Raw genomic sequence first — 17,894 nt, 5'->3', positions numbered from 1 at the left:
AATCAGTCGTGGTCTCTCCTTTTTGACTTTCAGAAGTACCTTTGTGAGGAGATGCAGGAGAGGGAAGGCATATGCTGTCAGGTTTTTCCAACTGAAAGAGAGTGCGTCCACTTTCCAAGCTTGATGGTGAAGTGTCCTTGTACAAAATTTTGTTATTTGATAGTTTTTAGGGCTGGCAAACAGGTCTATGTCTGGAAGGCCCCATTGTTGAGTCATCATTGTAAATACTTGTGGATCTAGTTTCCACTCGTGGGGATCCATGATGTTTCTGCTGAGGTTGTCTGCCAATGTGTTGTTCTTTCCTGGCAGGAATTGAGCTTGTAACTGAACTTGGTAAGCCAGAGCTGTGTTCCATAAGATCAGTGCTTGCCTGCATAGAGGGTAGGAGTGAGTACCCCCTTGTTTATGTACCACATTACTGTGGTGTTGTCCGTCTTTATTGTAAGTTGTCCTGGATGTAACAGATTCTTGAAGGCTGGCAGAGCTTTATGTACAGCTAGCATCTCTTTTTGATTGATATGCAGATTCCTTTGATCTGCAGTCCATAAGCCTTTAACACACTGTCCTGCCATGTGTGCCCCCCAGGCGTAGTCGGATGCATCTGTTGTGATAGTTTGCCTGGCTGGGGGCAAGGTGAAAGGCTGACCCTTGTTGAGGTGACGTGCCTGTGACCACCACAGAAACTCCTGTTGTAGGCAGGGAATGAGAGATATTGTGTCCAAGCTGTGGCTGTGTTGAGACCATATGCTTTTTAGGTACCACTGTAATTTCCTCATATGCAGCTTTGCAAATGGTATTAGTAGTATGCAAGATGCCATGAAGCCCAAGGCCTGCAGAATTTTTATTGCAGTCAATTGGGTCTTTGTTGCCATTGCTTTGAAATATTGAGTCAGTTGTAGTTGCTGTCTGGCGTCAGATAAGCCTTCTGGGCCGTTGTATTCAAGCTGGCACCCAGGAATGTCATATTTTGTGAGGGTACTAGTTTTGACTTCTTTTCGTTTACTGTGTACCCCAGGCAGCTTAGTAGATGTCTTACAAAAGCCAGATGATGTAAGAGAATGTCCTTGCTTTCTGCTTGGATGAGGCAATCGTCCAGGTATGGGTATATTTAAATTCCTCTGTCTGCAGTATGCAATTACTGGTGCCAGGCATTTTGTGAAGACTCTGGGCGCAGTAGATAAGCCAAAGGGCAGTGCAGAGAACTGGTAATGGGTTGAACCTGCAATGAAACTGAGGTATCTTCTGCAACTTTGTCTGATAGGGGCATGCAGGTATGCCTCCTTGAGGTCCAACGTTACTAGCCATGCTTCCTTGCCCACCATGGGAAGAAGCTGCTGTAGTGTTAGCATCTTGAATTTGGGTACTTGTAAGAAGGTGTTTAGAATTGAAAGGTCCAGAATAGGTCTCCAGGCATTGTCCTTTCTGGGCACTAGAAAGAGTCTTGAGTAAAATCCTTGACCTTGCTCTCGAGTAGGTACCAGTTGAATGGCTCTCATGTCCATGAGAGCTGTAATTTGCTTTTGTGCCTCTGCCCATTGATTTTGTGGCAGGTTTGACATTCCTCTTTTCATTGGCAAGGTGTGAAAATGGAATCTGTATCCTCGTAAAATTATGTCTAGGACCCATTTGTCCTTTGTGACAATGTGCCAGTTGTCTGAAAAAAGTACGAGTTTTCCTCCCAAAGGGGTTGCCAAGAGAGAGTTGCTTGGCCAGCTGAGGTGCAAGTCATTGAGTTTGCCTTCTGGTAGATTGGGACCTGTCTTCTCCTCCCTTCTGTGTTGTAGTGCCCCATTGGCGAGGTTTGTACTGGGCTTGTGGTTGTCCTCTGCCTCTTGGGCGTCTGTATTTACCCCTCTGTGGTCTGTCAGTAGCTGGAAAGGACCAATTTTTTTGTTGGCCAGTTTCTGCTTAAGCGAGGGGGTTGTACCTGTAGGAAATCTTTGACTGTCTGCATAGATTTTACCTTATCCTCCATTTTATTTAAGACTTCTGCTTTAACTCCAAAAAGAACATCCTGCTGTAAGGGAGCATCTAGAAGCTTTGCTTTAACATGATCAGGCAGAGTTTGTTCCTTTAACCAAGCATGCCTACGTATAACAGACCCAGTGACAGCTGCTCTGCAGGAGGCCTCCAAAGAATCAAACCCACATTGTAAGGTGTGTTTGCCCACCTGTTCAGTTGCATGCAACAGATCCTGCAGTTCTTTCAGTTCAGACTGTTGAAGGAGAGTGGTCATTTTTTGCTTTAACTGAGAGATTAGAAATTGCTGATACTTAAGCATGTGAAATTGGCAATTTAGTGCCCTCATAGCTAGAGTGGCTGAGGTGTAAACCTTTTTCCCCCACCTGTCTACCGCTCTGGAATCCCTTTCAGAGGGTACAGGATTTTTAGCCATAGAAGCCTTAGCCCCTTTGAGACCCAGGGAGATGGTCTCTGGGTCAGCAACAGGGCTTTTATAAAGAAATTTGTGGGAATCAGGCACTCTATAGTATCTGTCAGGCTTGGCCGGAGCAGGAGGTAGAGAGTCTGGGTTCAAACTGGATTCAAAGAAAACATCATCCACAATGTAACACAGGTGGGATGGCAAGTGGTCTGTGTTGGGGGGAGTAAAAGAAACTCTCTGAGCCTTTTCTTCGAGTCAGAGTAGTCCTGACCTTCCCAATGAAAATGTTCCCTCAGTGTGTAAAGTTTCCCCAAAGGAGTAGTCTTCAGGAGGAGAAGCTGAGGGAACGGAATCCTCAGCATCAGAATCTTCATAAGGGGAGGAGTAATCTTGGTCTTCAGAGGAGGCTGAAGAAATGGACACTTGTTCAGAGGATGCATAATCTTCCTCGTCTAGGTCTTTTGTCAGAAGGAGGCTGGGAACCCATGATTAAAGAGATCAAATCTTCAGCCATTTTGAGCATCTGTTTCTTAGGCATGGGGCCTTGAACAGGGGACTGAAGTGTAGTCCTTTTAGATTTAATAGGAGTCTTCGTCTTAGAATACGTTTTAATGGTGAGCGTCGGTCTGAAAACGCCTTCAGAAACCAATGGCGTTTCTGCAGCACCGACATCTTTTTCAACAATGTCGTCGGTAGGGCCTGAACAAAATGGTTGCGTCGGCCTGGTACATTCCACAAAAAGTTCCGAAGTGGTCTCTGGTTCCAGATCTGCTATAGTCAGGGGCTGCGTCGGTGCCTCACTGAGGACCGGAGACCGGACCATCCGAGGCCTCGGAATCTGGCTTAGGCCTGGGCTGCCTATCCTTATCCTTGCGTTTTTTGTGCACGCCGGTAGTCGGTTGCTCCGACGGCATAGTGTAATTAAATTTTCTACCGAAGTAGTGTCGTGCAAAATCAAAGCGTCTTTTAATAGTACGTTTATTAAACCTAGCACAAAAACGACCACTAGTGACGTCGTGGTCTGGGCCTAGGCAAGGTATACAATAAGAATGAAAATCCTTATGAGGTATTTGCTTCCCACAAGAAATACAATTGTTAACTTTTTCTGACATCGGTCTGAGGCAAGAAAAGTTTCCCCAACAGGGTACTTGGCTTTATACAAGACTTTGGCCTGAAATTCGAATTCGAAAATCTCAGGAGTCGGCCGACCGGCACTTGCGAACTGCTTCTGCTTTGGGCACCGCGCGGCAAGAAAGACTGAAGAAAATGGCGTCTGTTGCATTATATATACACCCCTGGCGCACTGACGTCAGGGAATAAGCGACAGCAACAGACGCCGGCCCAAGACTTTGGAATTCCGGCCGACTGCGGGACCGCCTGACGACAGGATAACCCAAGTGTGATGACTGCAGCAGGGTAACACGATGAACATCTGCACCCACAGACTGAAAAAAGCATTTCATCAGGTCTTGATATTTCCTACATTTTAACACTACTTTTGGACTCTATACATTTTTTTAAATGCAATTTCAGAGTCTTCCCACATGAACTTTGTCTCCTGCTGTAAGCTACCAATCACAGCAGCAAACAGCTAAAATTTGCTAGTAACAGATACAAAGGTGTTTAGGGGAGGGGAGATGAGTTTAAGGACAACTCGGGCATAACAAAAGAATGAAAATTGGCCACTTTAAAAAACAAACAGGGATAATCACACAGAACAGTATTCTCAGTGCCTGTTACTACTTTTTCCTAAATAGCCATTGGAATTAAAGAAATGGTAATAAAACCTGAGTGACTAAAAGAAAGCAGGGAATACATGAACACACGTAAAGTTAATACATTGACAGGAGCTTAAGGGCTGTGATGTAACATTTTAAAGCCAAACACTGCAATGTGAGATACCTAGAGGTAGAGGTTGTAAGTGATGGTTTAATAAAGCTTTTTCTTGTTTAAAAAAAAAAGAAAGAAGGGGGGAGCAAGAATTGAATAATCATGTAATGTTGTTTAGCTTATATGATATATGTGAATGAGAAGTTATGTACCTACCATAACGTTCCATGTTAGTTGTCATCTTCTCGCCTTCTTTCTTGCTGGATGGGTTCGGAGCCGATCCTCAGCTCCGACTCGGCCAATACTAAAGCTCGAGAGCTAATTCCACCGGCTTGAGGCTCCCCTATATCCCACAATGCTAGGCGGTAATTACTCAGATCTCGTTTGATAGCTAAAACCAAGCAGTTCTGGTCTCCATAGTATGGAGAAGAGAGAAAAAGAACCCACCTCTATATAAACCTGTATGTAAGCTACCACAAACATAAAAGGGAGAATAGAGGTGGTATAACATGTGGGAAGGAAAACCCCAATGGAAGATCCCAAAAATTCCTGTCTGTCTGTCCAGGCTAGGGGGAAGGAGGGTGGGACGCAAGAAAGAAGGCGAGAAGACAACTAACATGGAACGTTATGGTAGGTACATAACTTCTCAATGTTAAGTTGTCAATCTCGCCTTCATTCTTGCTGGATGGGACCGCGTCCCTAGCACCTTACCCCTGGTGGCTTATCGGAACAGACTCATGAGAACAGTGGAACCAAAGTTGGCACAGATTCTGGAGGCCATATCCAATTTGTAATGCGAGATAAAGGTATGAGGAGAAGCCCATGTGGCTGCTGCACAAATGGAATCTATTGGTAGCCTGTCCTGAAACGCTACAGATGTAGCTAATGCCCTAGTTGAATGAGCTCTAGGTCTTGAAGGCAGTTTTTGATGTCTGATTTCATAGATGAAGGTAATTATAGAGGTAAGCCATCTTGAAAGGGGCACTTTAGTAACTGGAAGGCCCAATTTCCCTTCCGCATAAGACAGGAAGAGCTGGTCAGATTTCCTGAACTGTTTAGTCCTGTCTAAATAATATCGAAGTTGGCGATGAACATCTAGAAAATGTAACTTTTGTTCCGACCTGTTGGAATAATCAGGGAAGAAGACGGGGAGATCAACTGTCTGGTTTAGGTTTGCCTCAGAGGAAACCTTAGGCAAGAAGGACGGATTAGTCCGGAGGGACACCCTGTCTTTATGGAAAACTAAGTAAGGAGGACGACTGCAAAGAGCATGAAGTTCAGATACCCTTCTAGCTGATGTTATGGCTACTAGAAAAAGTGTTTTCCATGACAGCAACTTAAGACGGCATAAAGCCGCAGGTTCGAAGGGGGGGGAGAATCAAGGATGCTAGGACCAAATTCAAGTCCCACTGAGGTGGGGGATCTTCGATTGGGGGCTTGAGCAAAAAGACACCTCTTAGAAAAGCTTTGCAGAGTTTATGGGACATGATACTGGAGTCAGAGATACCTACATGAAAGTTAGATATAGCAGCTAGTTGTACTCTAATGGTAGATGAGGAAGAGCCTAAATGAAAAAGCTCTGCCAGGAAGTCTAAGATAGACTGGATAGGTGCAGTGAAGGGATCTATATTTTTTGATGCTGCCCAGAAGGAAAAACGCTTCCACTTACTATTGTAAATCCTTCTGGTAGAAGACTTGTGAGAGGCTCTCAGGATGTTACGGACCGAATGAGAGCTTAAGGGAAGCCTGGCTAGGGTAGGAATCGGAGAAACCACGCTGTGAGGTTGAGAGATTGGAGGGAGTGGTGCAGCTGGCCCGACTGGTGGGTCAAAAGATCTGGTACTTGGTCCAGATGCCAAGGCTGCTCCAAGAGGTAAGGATGGAGGAACGGAAACCATATCTGTCGAGGCCAGTAAGGGGCAATGAGGATCATGGTGACTCTCAAGGCGATAGCTTTCTGAATTAAGTGATCAGTGGAAAGGGGGAGAAAGCATATAGAAGTCCCCGGGGCCAATCATGGACTAGAGCGTTTCTGGGTTGGCCTGGTAAAGGGAAGAGGGTGAAGAAGTTGTGACACTTGCTGTTTTGGGGAGTAGCAAAAAGATAGCAGCAAGGCCAGCCCCATCTTCGAAAGATTTCTTCCAGCACTGATTTTTTTTAGAGACCACTCGTGAGGCATGAGAATAGCCCAGCTCAACTTGTCCGCAATCACATTGGACTTCCCGGGAATGTGCGTTGCTATCAGAAAACGCTGAGAGGAAATCGCCCACTGCCAAAGTCTGAGTGCCTCTCGACATAAAGGGCAAGACTTGGTTCCGCCATGTTTGTTGATGTACCACACTACGGACATGTTGTCCGTCTGAATTGCAATAGTCCCTGTGGGAAGAGAGTCCTGAAGGGCTTGCAACGCTAAAAGCACTGCTCTCATCTCTAAGACATTTATGTGCAAGTGGCACTCGAAAGATTGCCACATGCCCTGGACTGTCCTGCCCTGATAATGCCCCCCCCCACCTGATCAGGGAGGCGTCCGTTGTCACCGTGGCGATTGGGGGGGGGGTGAAGGGTCTGCCCTGGAGAACTTGAGGTGATGTGATCCACCAAGACAGGTGATTCTTGCATGATTGGGTTAGCAGGATGATGTGAGACATCGGGAGCTGTTGGAAGGACCACTGAGAAAACAGCATCCACTGAAGGATCCGCACGTGAAAACAAGCTAAGGGGAGGAATGTAATCGTAGCTGTCATGAGTCCTAATACCTTCAAGACTACCCCGGCTTTGATCTTGTTGCATTGAAGTAGAAGGTAAACTTGTTTGCAGATATCTGATGCTCTTTGCTCTGTTAGTCTGGCGGAAAGATGAACTGTCTCTAAGGTGGCGCCTATAAAGGTAATAGATTGACAAGGCAGATTTTTCGAAATTTATTGAAATGCCTAGAGCTTGACAAGTTTGGATGGTGAAGTCTCTGGATAGAAGTTGATGCCTGGTGGTGGCGGTAAGGAGCCAATCATCCAAATATGGAAACACCTGGAATCCTTGACGTCTCAAGTGAGCCGCGACCACTGCCATACATTTGGTGAACACTCGGGGGGCTGTAGTGAGACCAAAGGGCAGGGCTCTGAACTGGTAGTGACTGGCTCCCAGCCTGAAGCGGAGAAACCTCCTGGAGCGTCTGTGCATTTTGATATGGTAGTACGCATCCTGAAGGTCTACCGAGCACATCCAATTGTCCTGACCCAAGAAGGGTAGAATGGACTGTAGCGTGACCATCCGGAATTTTGTCTTCTTCACATACTTGTTTAGCTTGCTGAGATCCAGTATTGGTCTCCAGTCCCCTGTTTTTTTTGGTACCAAAAAGAATTTGGAGTAGATTCTGGATCCTTGCTGGTCTGCTGGGACTGGCTGGATAGCTCTTTTTGACAGCAGCTTTGATATTTCTAACGCTGCTTGTTCCCTTAGACTGGGTGGAACGTCTGGAAGGAATCCTTTGGGTTGGGATGGAATGTGAATAAAGGGGATTTTGTAACCCTTGGATATGATCGACTGTACCCATTTGTGTTGAGTGAGGGAAAGCCAGGCTTTTGGGTACAGTGATAATCTTCCCCCGACTGCCTCTGAAGGTGGACAGCCGGGCAGCTCCTCAGGGATGCTGAAAGGGTTTATCAGAGAAAGTCTCTCTGCTACCCTGGTTTTGCGGACCACCTCTGCACCTAGGGCAGCGTCTATTATTCCCCCCTCTGCCTCTAGAGGGGAATCGACTTTGTGCGTCAGATGAGACTCCTTGTGGTTTGCGGAAACACATCCCCCCCCCCTCTGATTTTTGGGATAAGGTCTGGAAGGGGTAGAAAAACTGACTCCCACGGCAGAGAGAGTCTTACCTTCCTGCTCACACCTAGTCAATGTATCCTTCACCTGAGGTCCAAACAACGTTGAGCCATCAAAGGGGGAATTGGTGAAGGATGCCTTGAAAGGGTCCGCAAAATTGCAAAGCCGCATCCAGGCGTGGTGTTGTAAAGCTACACCTGTGCCTGCGGCCCTACTCGCCCCATCAGCCGCATAAGAGATAAGCTGCATGGAGGAGTTGACAATCGAATTCAGGGTTGCCAACTGGGAGTTCATTTGGTCTTGGATCCCCTCAGCTGTTGAATCCTGCATAGCCTCACCCATATCCTTGAGTAAATCCCTCTGGAGACGGGTGAAGTGACACAAGTATTTCAGCGACCGCATAGCAAAGGTCGCTGAGGAAAACATCCGCTTACTGTACCTGTCCATGGTCCTAGACTCCTTATTAGGAGGATGGACAGGTACCGAAGGATCGGCTAATTCCTTCTTAGTGGCTGCGGCCACCACCATGGCATCAACAGAGACACCTTTGGATAAGAACTGTTTCTCTTTTGGGGCAGTAATAAATTTTGACTGCCTCCTTGGGGTAGGTTCCACCGAATCAGAGGCCGTCCAAGCCTTCCTTGCCACCACTTCCACGAGGGGGTCAAAGGGAGGAGACACCCAGGCGGTGGAAGGGCGAGAGCCAAATGCCTCAAGGTAGACAGACTCGTCCTCTGAAGGGTTAAGGGCGGGCCACTTCCCCCTCTGTTTAAGGATTTCAAGGATGTCAGCAAGAGAGACATCCTCAGAGGGGGACCGAGGGGAACCTTCAGATTCCTCCAAGTTGGTGTTGGAGGTGATAGACTCAGGGGAGTCAATGTGCTTCCTCTTGCACTGTCTCTTCCGAGGGGGTTCCCCTACCGGATCAGGAGAAGCCTCGGAAGAGGAGGATATTCCCAATGGGGAAACCTGAGGAGCTGGCTCTCTACGGTCTGTTACGAGGGGATGGGTAGAAACCACCGCAGGCACTGAAGAGGGAGGAGCTGATGGAGCAGATTGTGGGGTAGACACAGGGTCTAGCACGCTCCACATGACCTCGAAGGCGCCCCGATCCGCCAAGGCCGAAGGTCCCCACTCCGAGGAGACAAGGACCCCCCCCGGCACCTACAGGGCCGGCTCTGAGGCCGATGTCGGAGCCGAACTCACCAGCACCGACGCTCCGAGAGGGAGAATGGGGTCGGACAAGGGTCCGATGCCACTCGCTCCCTCGGAGCAGACGAGGGAAGCTCGGCGCCGAGATCCCTCCAAGGAGGAAATCGGAGCAGACTGAGCCGAAAGGGAAGGTATCGGCTCCGACGAGCCCCGGCTCCGAACTCAGAAGAGTCGGAGGAGGAACAGAAGCAGGGATGGGAATAGCCGCTGACTGTTGAGTAGGGCTATGCAGCATTTGGACCAGTGCCTCGGACTTGAGAAGTCTACTCGCCACCCTTTGTAAGTCATGGTCGGACAGCCTGGAGGACCGAGAGGAATGGGACCTATGGCTCCGCTCCGACAGAAGAGGGGATCCTGGGGCCGAGTGGATGGAGCCGATGGAAGGGGACCTCGACCTCTTCTTTGAAGATAGCTCCGATAAGACTATTGGAGCCGAATGAGTCTTAGCAACCTTGGCTCCGGCCGGAGCCGAGGTAACTGTTTGAGACTTCGAAACATCGACTCCAGCCGGAGCCGATGTCGAAGCAGCCTTGATGCTCCCAGCAGACGGCTCTGAAGCTGGAGCCAACGGCCTGGAGGTCTTTGAAGGCTTCCCTGACACAGACTGGGTCGAGGGGCCTTCAGGCTTTAATAAGCCTCGAAGAATAATTTTATTTTTGCGTTCCTGCAGGACTCTAGGGCTGAATGCATGGCAAACAGCACAGGAGTCCTGCAGGTGCAAAGGTCCCAGGCAATAGACACAAGAAGTGTGACCGTCTGTCAGAGACATTTTCTGACAGCACGAATCACACTTCTTGAAGCCTGAGACCTTGGAGTCTTTAGACATCCTAAAAGTATATAAAGGACACAGACACACCCATTAACCAAAAGAAAAAATCCAGTCACACTAAAATGACAAGGGAAAAAGAGGAGTGGGCCAAAGGCCTAGAAGTTAAAAAAGGGAATAAAAAAGGGGTTAAAAGGGAGGGAGACCCGATTTAAACTAAAGGGATACCCTGTACTATAAACTGAAATAAATAGAAAAGAGGGGTAGAAAATTGAAGTTTTTGATTAGAAAAAACTCACTAACCTGCCAGAGCCGGTAGAAGAAAGCACCTCGCAGCTAAGCGGCAAACGAGATCTGAGTAGTTACCGCCTAGCATTGTAGGATATAGGGGAGCCTTGAGCCGGTGGAATTAGCTCTCGAGCTTTAGTATTGGCCGAGTCGGAGCCGAGGATCGGCTCCGAACCCATCCAGCAAGAATGGAGGCGAGATTGACAACTTAACATGTATAATGTTTGTAAATGTTAACTTGTCAATACAGTTTGATTACTTGCGTATAAATGTAAATTTGCCTATGACACAAGTGATAACTCAATAAAGATGTGCTTAAAAAAAAATCAAGTCAGGTCAAAACCTATGTGAGCAGACTCCAGAATTACATTTAAAAATATTTAAAAAGTATACAGAGTCCAAAAGTGTTGCTAAAATGTAGGAAAAATCAAGACATGATGAAATAAACTTTTTTTTCAGTCTTTGGGTGCAACACATGCCCAAAAAGCTTTCCACAGAAAGGTGCAAGAAAACTGCTGACCTACCCACTACTGGACCGTAAAACTATCAATGGAACTATACACACAACGATGGAGAATCCCCTAACAAATGGAATCTCCAAGGAAGGAAGGCACGGGGACAAGAAGCTGCCCTCTAAGTGAAATGGGTCATTGAGAGCCCTCTAACTTAAACGGGTCTCTCACAAAAACAAAGGGAAAACACACACAGAAGGATTAAAAGGGGGGTTTTATCTAAATATTGCACGATATAAGGCAGAAAAAAACTGAAAAAATTGTAGAAAAGTGAAATAAGTTCTACTCAGCCAATGAGCCAGTTAGAAGATATCCCGGTCGCTTGAGGGGTAAACAGGATCTGGGAATTTTACCAGATGCATCATGAGATAGTGGTTAGCCTCGAGCCAGTGGAAGCTCGAGCTTTTGTATTTGGCCGAGTTGGAACCGATGCTTGGTTCCAAACCCAACCAACAAGAATTACAGCGAGATAGGACAACATATGTTTTTTTTTTTTTTTTGTCCAGTCTTTGGGTGAAGTCACAGGGCTCTCTAAAATTTACACTATTTATCACTTTGCAAAACCGGTCTTGCTTTTTGAGGGACTGGAGGTTGGTGGTCAGCCTCTACAGATACACTGTCAATGGCACCCACTAGCTCCTGTAAAACTGGGATGGGAAACCATCAGTCTCCATTCCTCTGTGTCATAAGATCTGCATAACAGCTTTTGGGACTCAAACTACTTCTGACACCAAATACTTCCTTCATCAGATTTAAATATTTAAGTGAAGGTTAACTCCCATGAAAAAAGCCTGATGGCACAAGTTTTTGTGTGACTGCATCATCAATCTCAAGAATGACACCTACTCCCAACTACCATCCAGACTATTCAAAGATGCACCAATATAAAACCTTAGAAATGTTAACCACTTGGGTCATCTCCTCCAACCCTTGCACCAAACTAGGAGTTAGTGAACAGACAATGCATTCTCAGTCCTTTGTCACAAACTGTGGGACTCCCTCTCCTTTTCTTAAAAAAATATTCTTATTCCTTGCTCCCATCAGAACTAAAAGCATGTTACAAGACTCTAGGAAAATGCAACTGCTCTCTAATATAACCGGACCTCTTCCTACTCTACATCGCTCTACATAGTTTGCTTGGAATCTGCTTAATTGCGATTCTTTCAGCATGCCAAACCTGATATACATTCTGTATATAATGCATATATATAGTGTTTTGTCAGTCACTCTGTATATACTGTCACGTATTGTCCTTATCCCCTCAAGCCAATTTAATTTCACTTTGTATACAATACATGTATATATTTGCATGTTATCTTTTACTTTGTATACAATGTCAAGTATCACCTGTGTCTACCCTGGGCTGAGACAAACAGGTCTACAGAATCAGTCCTTCTACTTGATATTTAAATAAAATAAATGCTTAAAGATGAGCTCTGCAGACAAGATGCAACATACTCTTCTAATCTAAGTCTTTGGAATCTGGGGATATGAATCCCACTTCCTTTTGACCACGGTAGCCACTCAACATTAAAGCCTGTACTGCCAGGGGACTACATCTATATCATAATGTGCTATGCTCCTCAGTTAACCAGCTGTAAGTCTGCAGCTCCTTGCTCTAGAACAGCAGCAATTTCTTAATTGGAAGACAACCTGTACAGGCACAGTCAGAACCTGCAAAGATGCAGGTGCCTATAAACCAGTGTCCAGACATTAGCTCTCACTTCACTAGAAAGTAAAGCTCTGCCTCCGTACAGTAAAGACAGAGGGAAAAGGCAAAAACAGGCCATGGGATCAGTGGCAGGCAATATTATACCTCATTGGATCTTACTGTCTCACGCCTTAGAAGAACGGGTGGGGTCAGTATGAACTTATTCTCTAGCCAATGGTTCTCTCTGAATTTAATCATGTTTTCACTTAAAGATACCATTTTTTTTTGGTAGGTAAAATCGTGCATTTATGTCAACTACTGAAGGGTTTGGGAAAGAGCAGAAGCCCCAGAAATGCATAACTAATCTAGACTTGCTGAAGCGTCATCTTCTTGGAGAAGACAGAAAACTGTTTACAGGTACTGAAAGGGTGGTAACCCCCACAGAAAAGTGGCTACCCGTCATAGTCCTTAACTGGACATGCATCTTAACACTGATACACAAACAGTATTTTTATAGGATATTACCAAGCTTAAAAATATATATTATAGATATATATCTTCAGAAACAGCAACTCAATCACAATTTCGACAAATTCATGCACAGCTAGAAATGCTATCACAAACAAAATAAAAATGTTCCCAAACAGGGTACTTCGTGCTCTGACACAGCATCAACTGAGAGATGCACTTAACACTTCTGTTGGGGAAAAAAAAAAAAGTTAAGTACCTAGAATGGTGCAAGATGATCTTCCTTTCAATCTTTGTATCAAACAAATGTATTGGACAAAAGGAGGGTGAGCTCCACTGTGTTTGTTCAAAAGTTCTAAGTCAGGCTGAAAAAGCAGACATCTGCCTGTGGCTACCTCCCATTAAAGGAGAACCACACCCACAGACTCAAAAAAACATGTTTATTTAAACTGAGTCTGACCACATGGGGTCTGGCATCCTGAAGTAATTGATTATTTAGTCTGCCTGTAGGTATCCCAAAATGCACTGCTGGTCTGTACATAGATATATATATATATATATATATATATATATATAAAAATGAAAAAAAAAAATAATCATGCAGTCCTCTGGTCTGTACATAGATATATATATATATATATATATATATATATATATATATATATATATATAAAAATTAAAAAAAAAATAATCATGCAGTCCTCTATTCCTAAAGCTCCTGTCACTGCATTGATTTTACATTCACACACTGCTGTCTTTCAGTTAGGTTTAAGTAACATTTCATGCCATTCAATGACTACTTAAAGCACAAACAGTGCAAATGTCACAGAACAGACTTTCAAAGACTTTCAATTGATTTGACCAAATCATGCCAGCTTTTTTTTTCTCCCCAAATCTCAGATACCTGCAGTGATGAAACAAACCAGTAATGTAAATATGTAATTACACTGCTACCCTGTAATATAATACAGGTTTACTGCATTTTAAATTTCATCTTTTGATTTGTCTAACATATCTATTTTTAAGCAACTTTGTTCATATTCAACACTGTATAACTTTTCTTTAGGTAATATCATCTGTTAGTGTAAACTGTGCGTGTAAAAGACCTACTTAGTGACTGTATAACTTCTCTTGTTAATTGCTGAGTTTCATGGAGCTTTTCTCCTCGGGTCGCCACTGAAAATGGGTCCCACGCCCAGTTGGACTAACCCAGTTAAACAAATGTCAGTAAGTGCTTTCTACTGCTGCTTTTTATAATGGCTAAATTGCAGTCATTTGTGAAGCCTGAATTTTACTACTTTGACATCTCCCATCCCCCTTCACACAACTTCCCCAGCTGTCAAACTACTAAGGGTAATTTGAGCTGTTCCCCACTGTGACTGACAGCTCACAGCAGGAGACTTCACTCATATACTGTGTCCTTATTCTAGCCTTTACTTTCTGTATGGGTATGGGGAAGGACCAGGGAGCTGTGACATCACAGCATGGGTGGCTTTTTAGGACAGTAGTGGTGATGTCAGTTTGGGGAGGGAAAAGGCCAGAAAACTACCTGTATTCAGCGGCCTTGATGACATCAGTGAATTGGAGACTGCAGGAAGCTTTAACAGGGAGAGACAAAAGTTTTTTGAAAGTGAAACCACCATAGTACAGTAAGGTACTGTTCTAGTGGAGAGAAACAGTCACTTTAAAATATTAACATGCAGGGACAGTAAAAAGGGAAGAAAAAGACAGAAGTTGAGCATTTAATAATAGAATCCCATTGTTGTCCTTTAACAAATTACACGAAGAACATCTCTAAATTCTGTAGAAGCACATTTGTAATAGTTCGCACATAAATACAACACATATGACCAACAAACCACATCATGGTAAAAACATCCTAACTGAAAGTTTAGAATTGGCAACAAATCAAAATGGGGCAAAATTAATTTTTTTTATGAGGGGGTATTTGAGGGGGGTCTATATTATAACCTTGAAGGTTTAAAACTTCGAATCACTAAAGATCGAAGACTTAAACCATCAACCCCCCCCCCCAAAATAAAACAAATAATTTAAAAAAAAAAAAAAAGTGTGTAGGCAGGGGGGCAAGCCCCCATGCACCCCCCCACTTAAATATACCAACTCCAAGAGTGCACTACATTGAAGTAAATGCAAATCTCCCCATACAGAGATGTTCCGTTTAAATGTTTGATGTAGTGCGAGTTTGGTATTCTCGTGTCTACAATATCGTATTCGATATTGTCAGACTTCGAGATTTTAATATAGACCCATATTTGAGGGATACGAGAATCTCACATTAGGGGTATGCACAGTCTCCTAGAGAAACTTTTTTTTTGACAAGGCATTAAGTACAATACCGCTCAATTATTACACTTCAAGAGCCCTTCTTAAATGTATGCACACATACAAGTACACAAAAATTACCCATAAACAAAAAAAATCTAAAGCTACAAAAACAAAATGAAGTTCATATCTTTTGGCAACAGAAAAGAATGTCCAAGTGTCTGGCAGTTAGGGTTACTATACAAGACCTACCTGCCACGGGAGCCACGCCTGGCAGTTGAGGGCTGACAAGCTGGACACATCCATTCTCCATCGGGGACTGAATAAAGAGCAGGTCTCAAGCAGAACAAGTGGAAGGCCTTGTTGCATTCATCACACAAGATCAGTTTATCTTCCTCACCTGCCAAGTACATTTAAAATACATAAATTGATCAGCACAACTGCAGCAACAAATGCATGCTTTTTAATACCCAATTCTTTCTTCAACACATGCTGAATACAATATTTTTCAAAGCCATACCGGTTATAGACTTTTCAAAATATGCATAGTTTACCATCACACTCAGTGAGAACAGAAGCAAAGATCACCTTTATAATGTAAGGAAAAAACTGTAAATGAGACTGAAAAGGCCGTAGACATCTTTGAGAAGGCAGTGTGCTTTTGGTAACAGATGGGAACTTTGAAGACCACTTTTCAGCAAAATTCCATCAACCTCTACCTCCTGCATTTAAGGAATACCGTCCCCTTAAGTAGTTCAAACCAGGCAAGACCAGAAAGTCAAATCCTGTACTGACAAAGTGCCAAAACAATCCTGGCTACTGGAAGGATGAGCCAGATGAAACAATTCATGTACCAGTGACCATGTGGATACTGCAGAGAAGTTCACAATGGACACATGCCTTAAGTATACACCAGAAGCAACAAAAACACTGGTAAAGCAGACCTGAAATACACTTAACTGGATTAGAAACTTACCATAACAGATTCACAGGCAAGTACTAGGCTAGCTGCCTTTGCAGTCCATTATAAGACTAGCCAATTTCCCCTTTTGTGCTTGAAATAACCATTCCCATTTGGATACAGATCGGTCTTACCCATCCCATGATCGATAAATAGAAGTTATGTTCTTACCATAACGTTCCATGTTAGTTGTCTTCTTCTCGCCTTCTTTCTTGCTGGATGGGTTCGGAGCCGACCTCGGCCCGACTGCCACTCTAAAAGCTCGAGAGTTGGTTCCACCGGCTCGAGGCTCCCCTTATATCCCACAATGCTAGGCGTGTATTACCTCAGATCTCGTTTGTGAGCTAGGCCCAGCTAATAATAAAACCAGAAATACTAGAAAGGGAGAATCCACCTCTATAAAAAGAAGGAAGAGGAAAGGTGACCTGAAGCCTGATCCAGGAAAATATGCACAGCAGAGCATATACCTATAGCAACAGAGGTGGTAGAAAGAGAGGTCACAATCAAACTCCTCTAGATCTGTCCAGGCCAGGGGGAAGGAGGGTGGGATGCAAGAAAGAAGGCGAGAAGAAGACAACTAACATGGAACGTTATGGTAAGAACATAACTTCTATATGTTAAGTTGTCCATCTCGCCTTCATTCTTGCTGGATGGGACCGCGTCCCTAGCACCTTGTCCCGGGTGGCCTATCGGAACAGACTCTTGAGAAAGTACAGTTTTGTACCTACCATAAATGTAGATGTCCGATAGGAATGCACCTGCAGTCCTAACAAATGGGTTGTCCTGTCGTCAGGCAGCCCTTCGGTCGGCCGGATTCCAAAGTCTGGGTCTGGCTTCAGCTGGTGTCGCACTTCACCCGACGTCATAGCTGCAGTTATTCGGGTATAAAGGCATCAGCCGACGCCATTTTCCTCAGTGTTTCTTGCCCCATATGCCAGGTGCCCTCTTGGATGGCTAAATTTGGATAAATGCCAATGTTTCCAAATAGTAGAGAGCAGCAAACACATAAAATAAGCATGTATGTACATATATACAAACAAATACACCATAATAGATCCCCCCCAAGCTAGCTGAAAGATGGCAAATACCCTAGGAGTACCACAGAGGGGAAGGCGGGTGGGTAATCCTGACTGCAGATGCATTCCTATCGGACATCTACATTTATGGTAGGTACAAAACTGTACTATGTCCTTCAAGGATGCATCTGCAGTCCTAACAAATGGGTAGAATACCATAGCCAAACTAGGGGAGGAGGAAAGAAGAGAGATTATGGTGTAGCTAGGATACCTTGCAAAACAGCAGTGGCAAAGCCTGCTCGGGATCTAGAGTATAGAGGTAAATTATAATGCTTGGCAAATGTATGCACGGAGGTCCAAGTAGCAGCCTCTATAATGTCCTTGGTAGCCACCCCTCGTAAGAAAGCTGTAGTAGTGGCTGTAGCCCTTGTGGAGTGAGGCCTGATGTTCTCTGGAGTTTTCTTTCCATGGAAGGAGTAACAAAATCTAATGCAATTTCCTATCCACTTGGAGATTCTCTGTTTTGAAATTGCTTTTCCTTCCCTTCCCGTTGCATATGCTACCAGAAGCTGGTCAGTTTTCCTATTGCACTTGGTCCTGTCCAGGTAGTAGCGTAATTGTCTATGCACATCCAAGGTATGCAACAGTCTTTCTCCCCTGTTCTGTGGGTTGGGGAAGAATGTAGGCAGGTGGATAGCCTGG

General features: G+C 44.6%; 1 protein-coding gene across 1 annotated transcript in view; it reads right to left on the bottom strand.

The window, feature by feature from the left end:
• Nucleotides 1-17,894, bottom strand: part of BAZ1B (bromodomain adjacent to zinc finger domain 1B) — a 2,173,382-nt gene that overhangs the window by 558,944 nt on the left and 1,596,544 nt on the right. The window contains exons 14-15 of the mRNA XM_044054836.1: nt 15,770-15,803; nt 15,468-15,615 (exon numbers count right to left, since the gene is read on the bottom strand). Of these exons, the coding sequence (XP_043910771.1) occupies nt 15,468-15,615; nt 15,770-15,803 (182 nt within the window). The remainder of the gene's footprint in view (nt 1-15,467; nt 15,616-15,769; nt 15,804-17,894) is intronic.

The sequence above is a fragment of the Protopterus annectens genome, chromosome 13.part0, assembly GCF_019279795.1.
Source record: "Protopterus annectens isolate FY-2018-M chromosome 13.part0, PAN1.0, whole genome shotgun sequence".
Classification (NCBI taxonomy): domain Eukaryota; kingdom Metazoa; phylum Chordata; order Ceratodontiformes; family Protopteridae; genus Protopterus; species Protopterus annectens.
The sequence above is the reverse complement of the archived record's forward strand: the minus strand, read 5'-3'. Positions and strand labels throughout refer to the sequence as shown.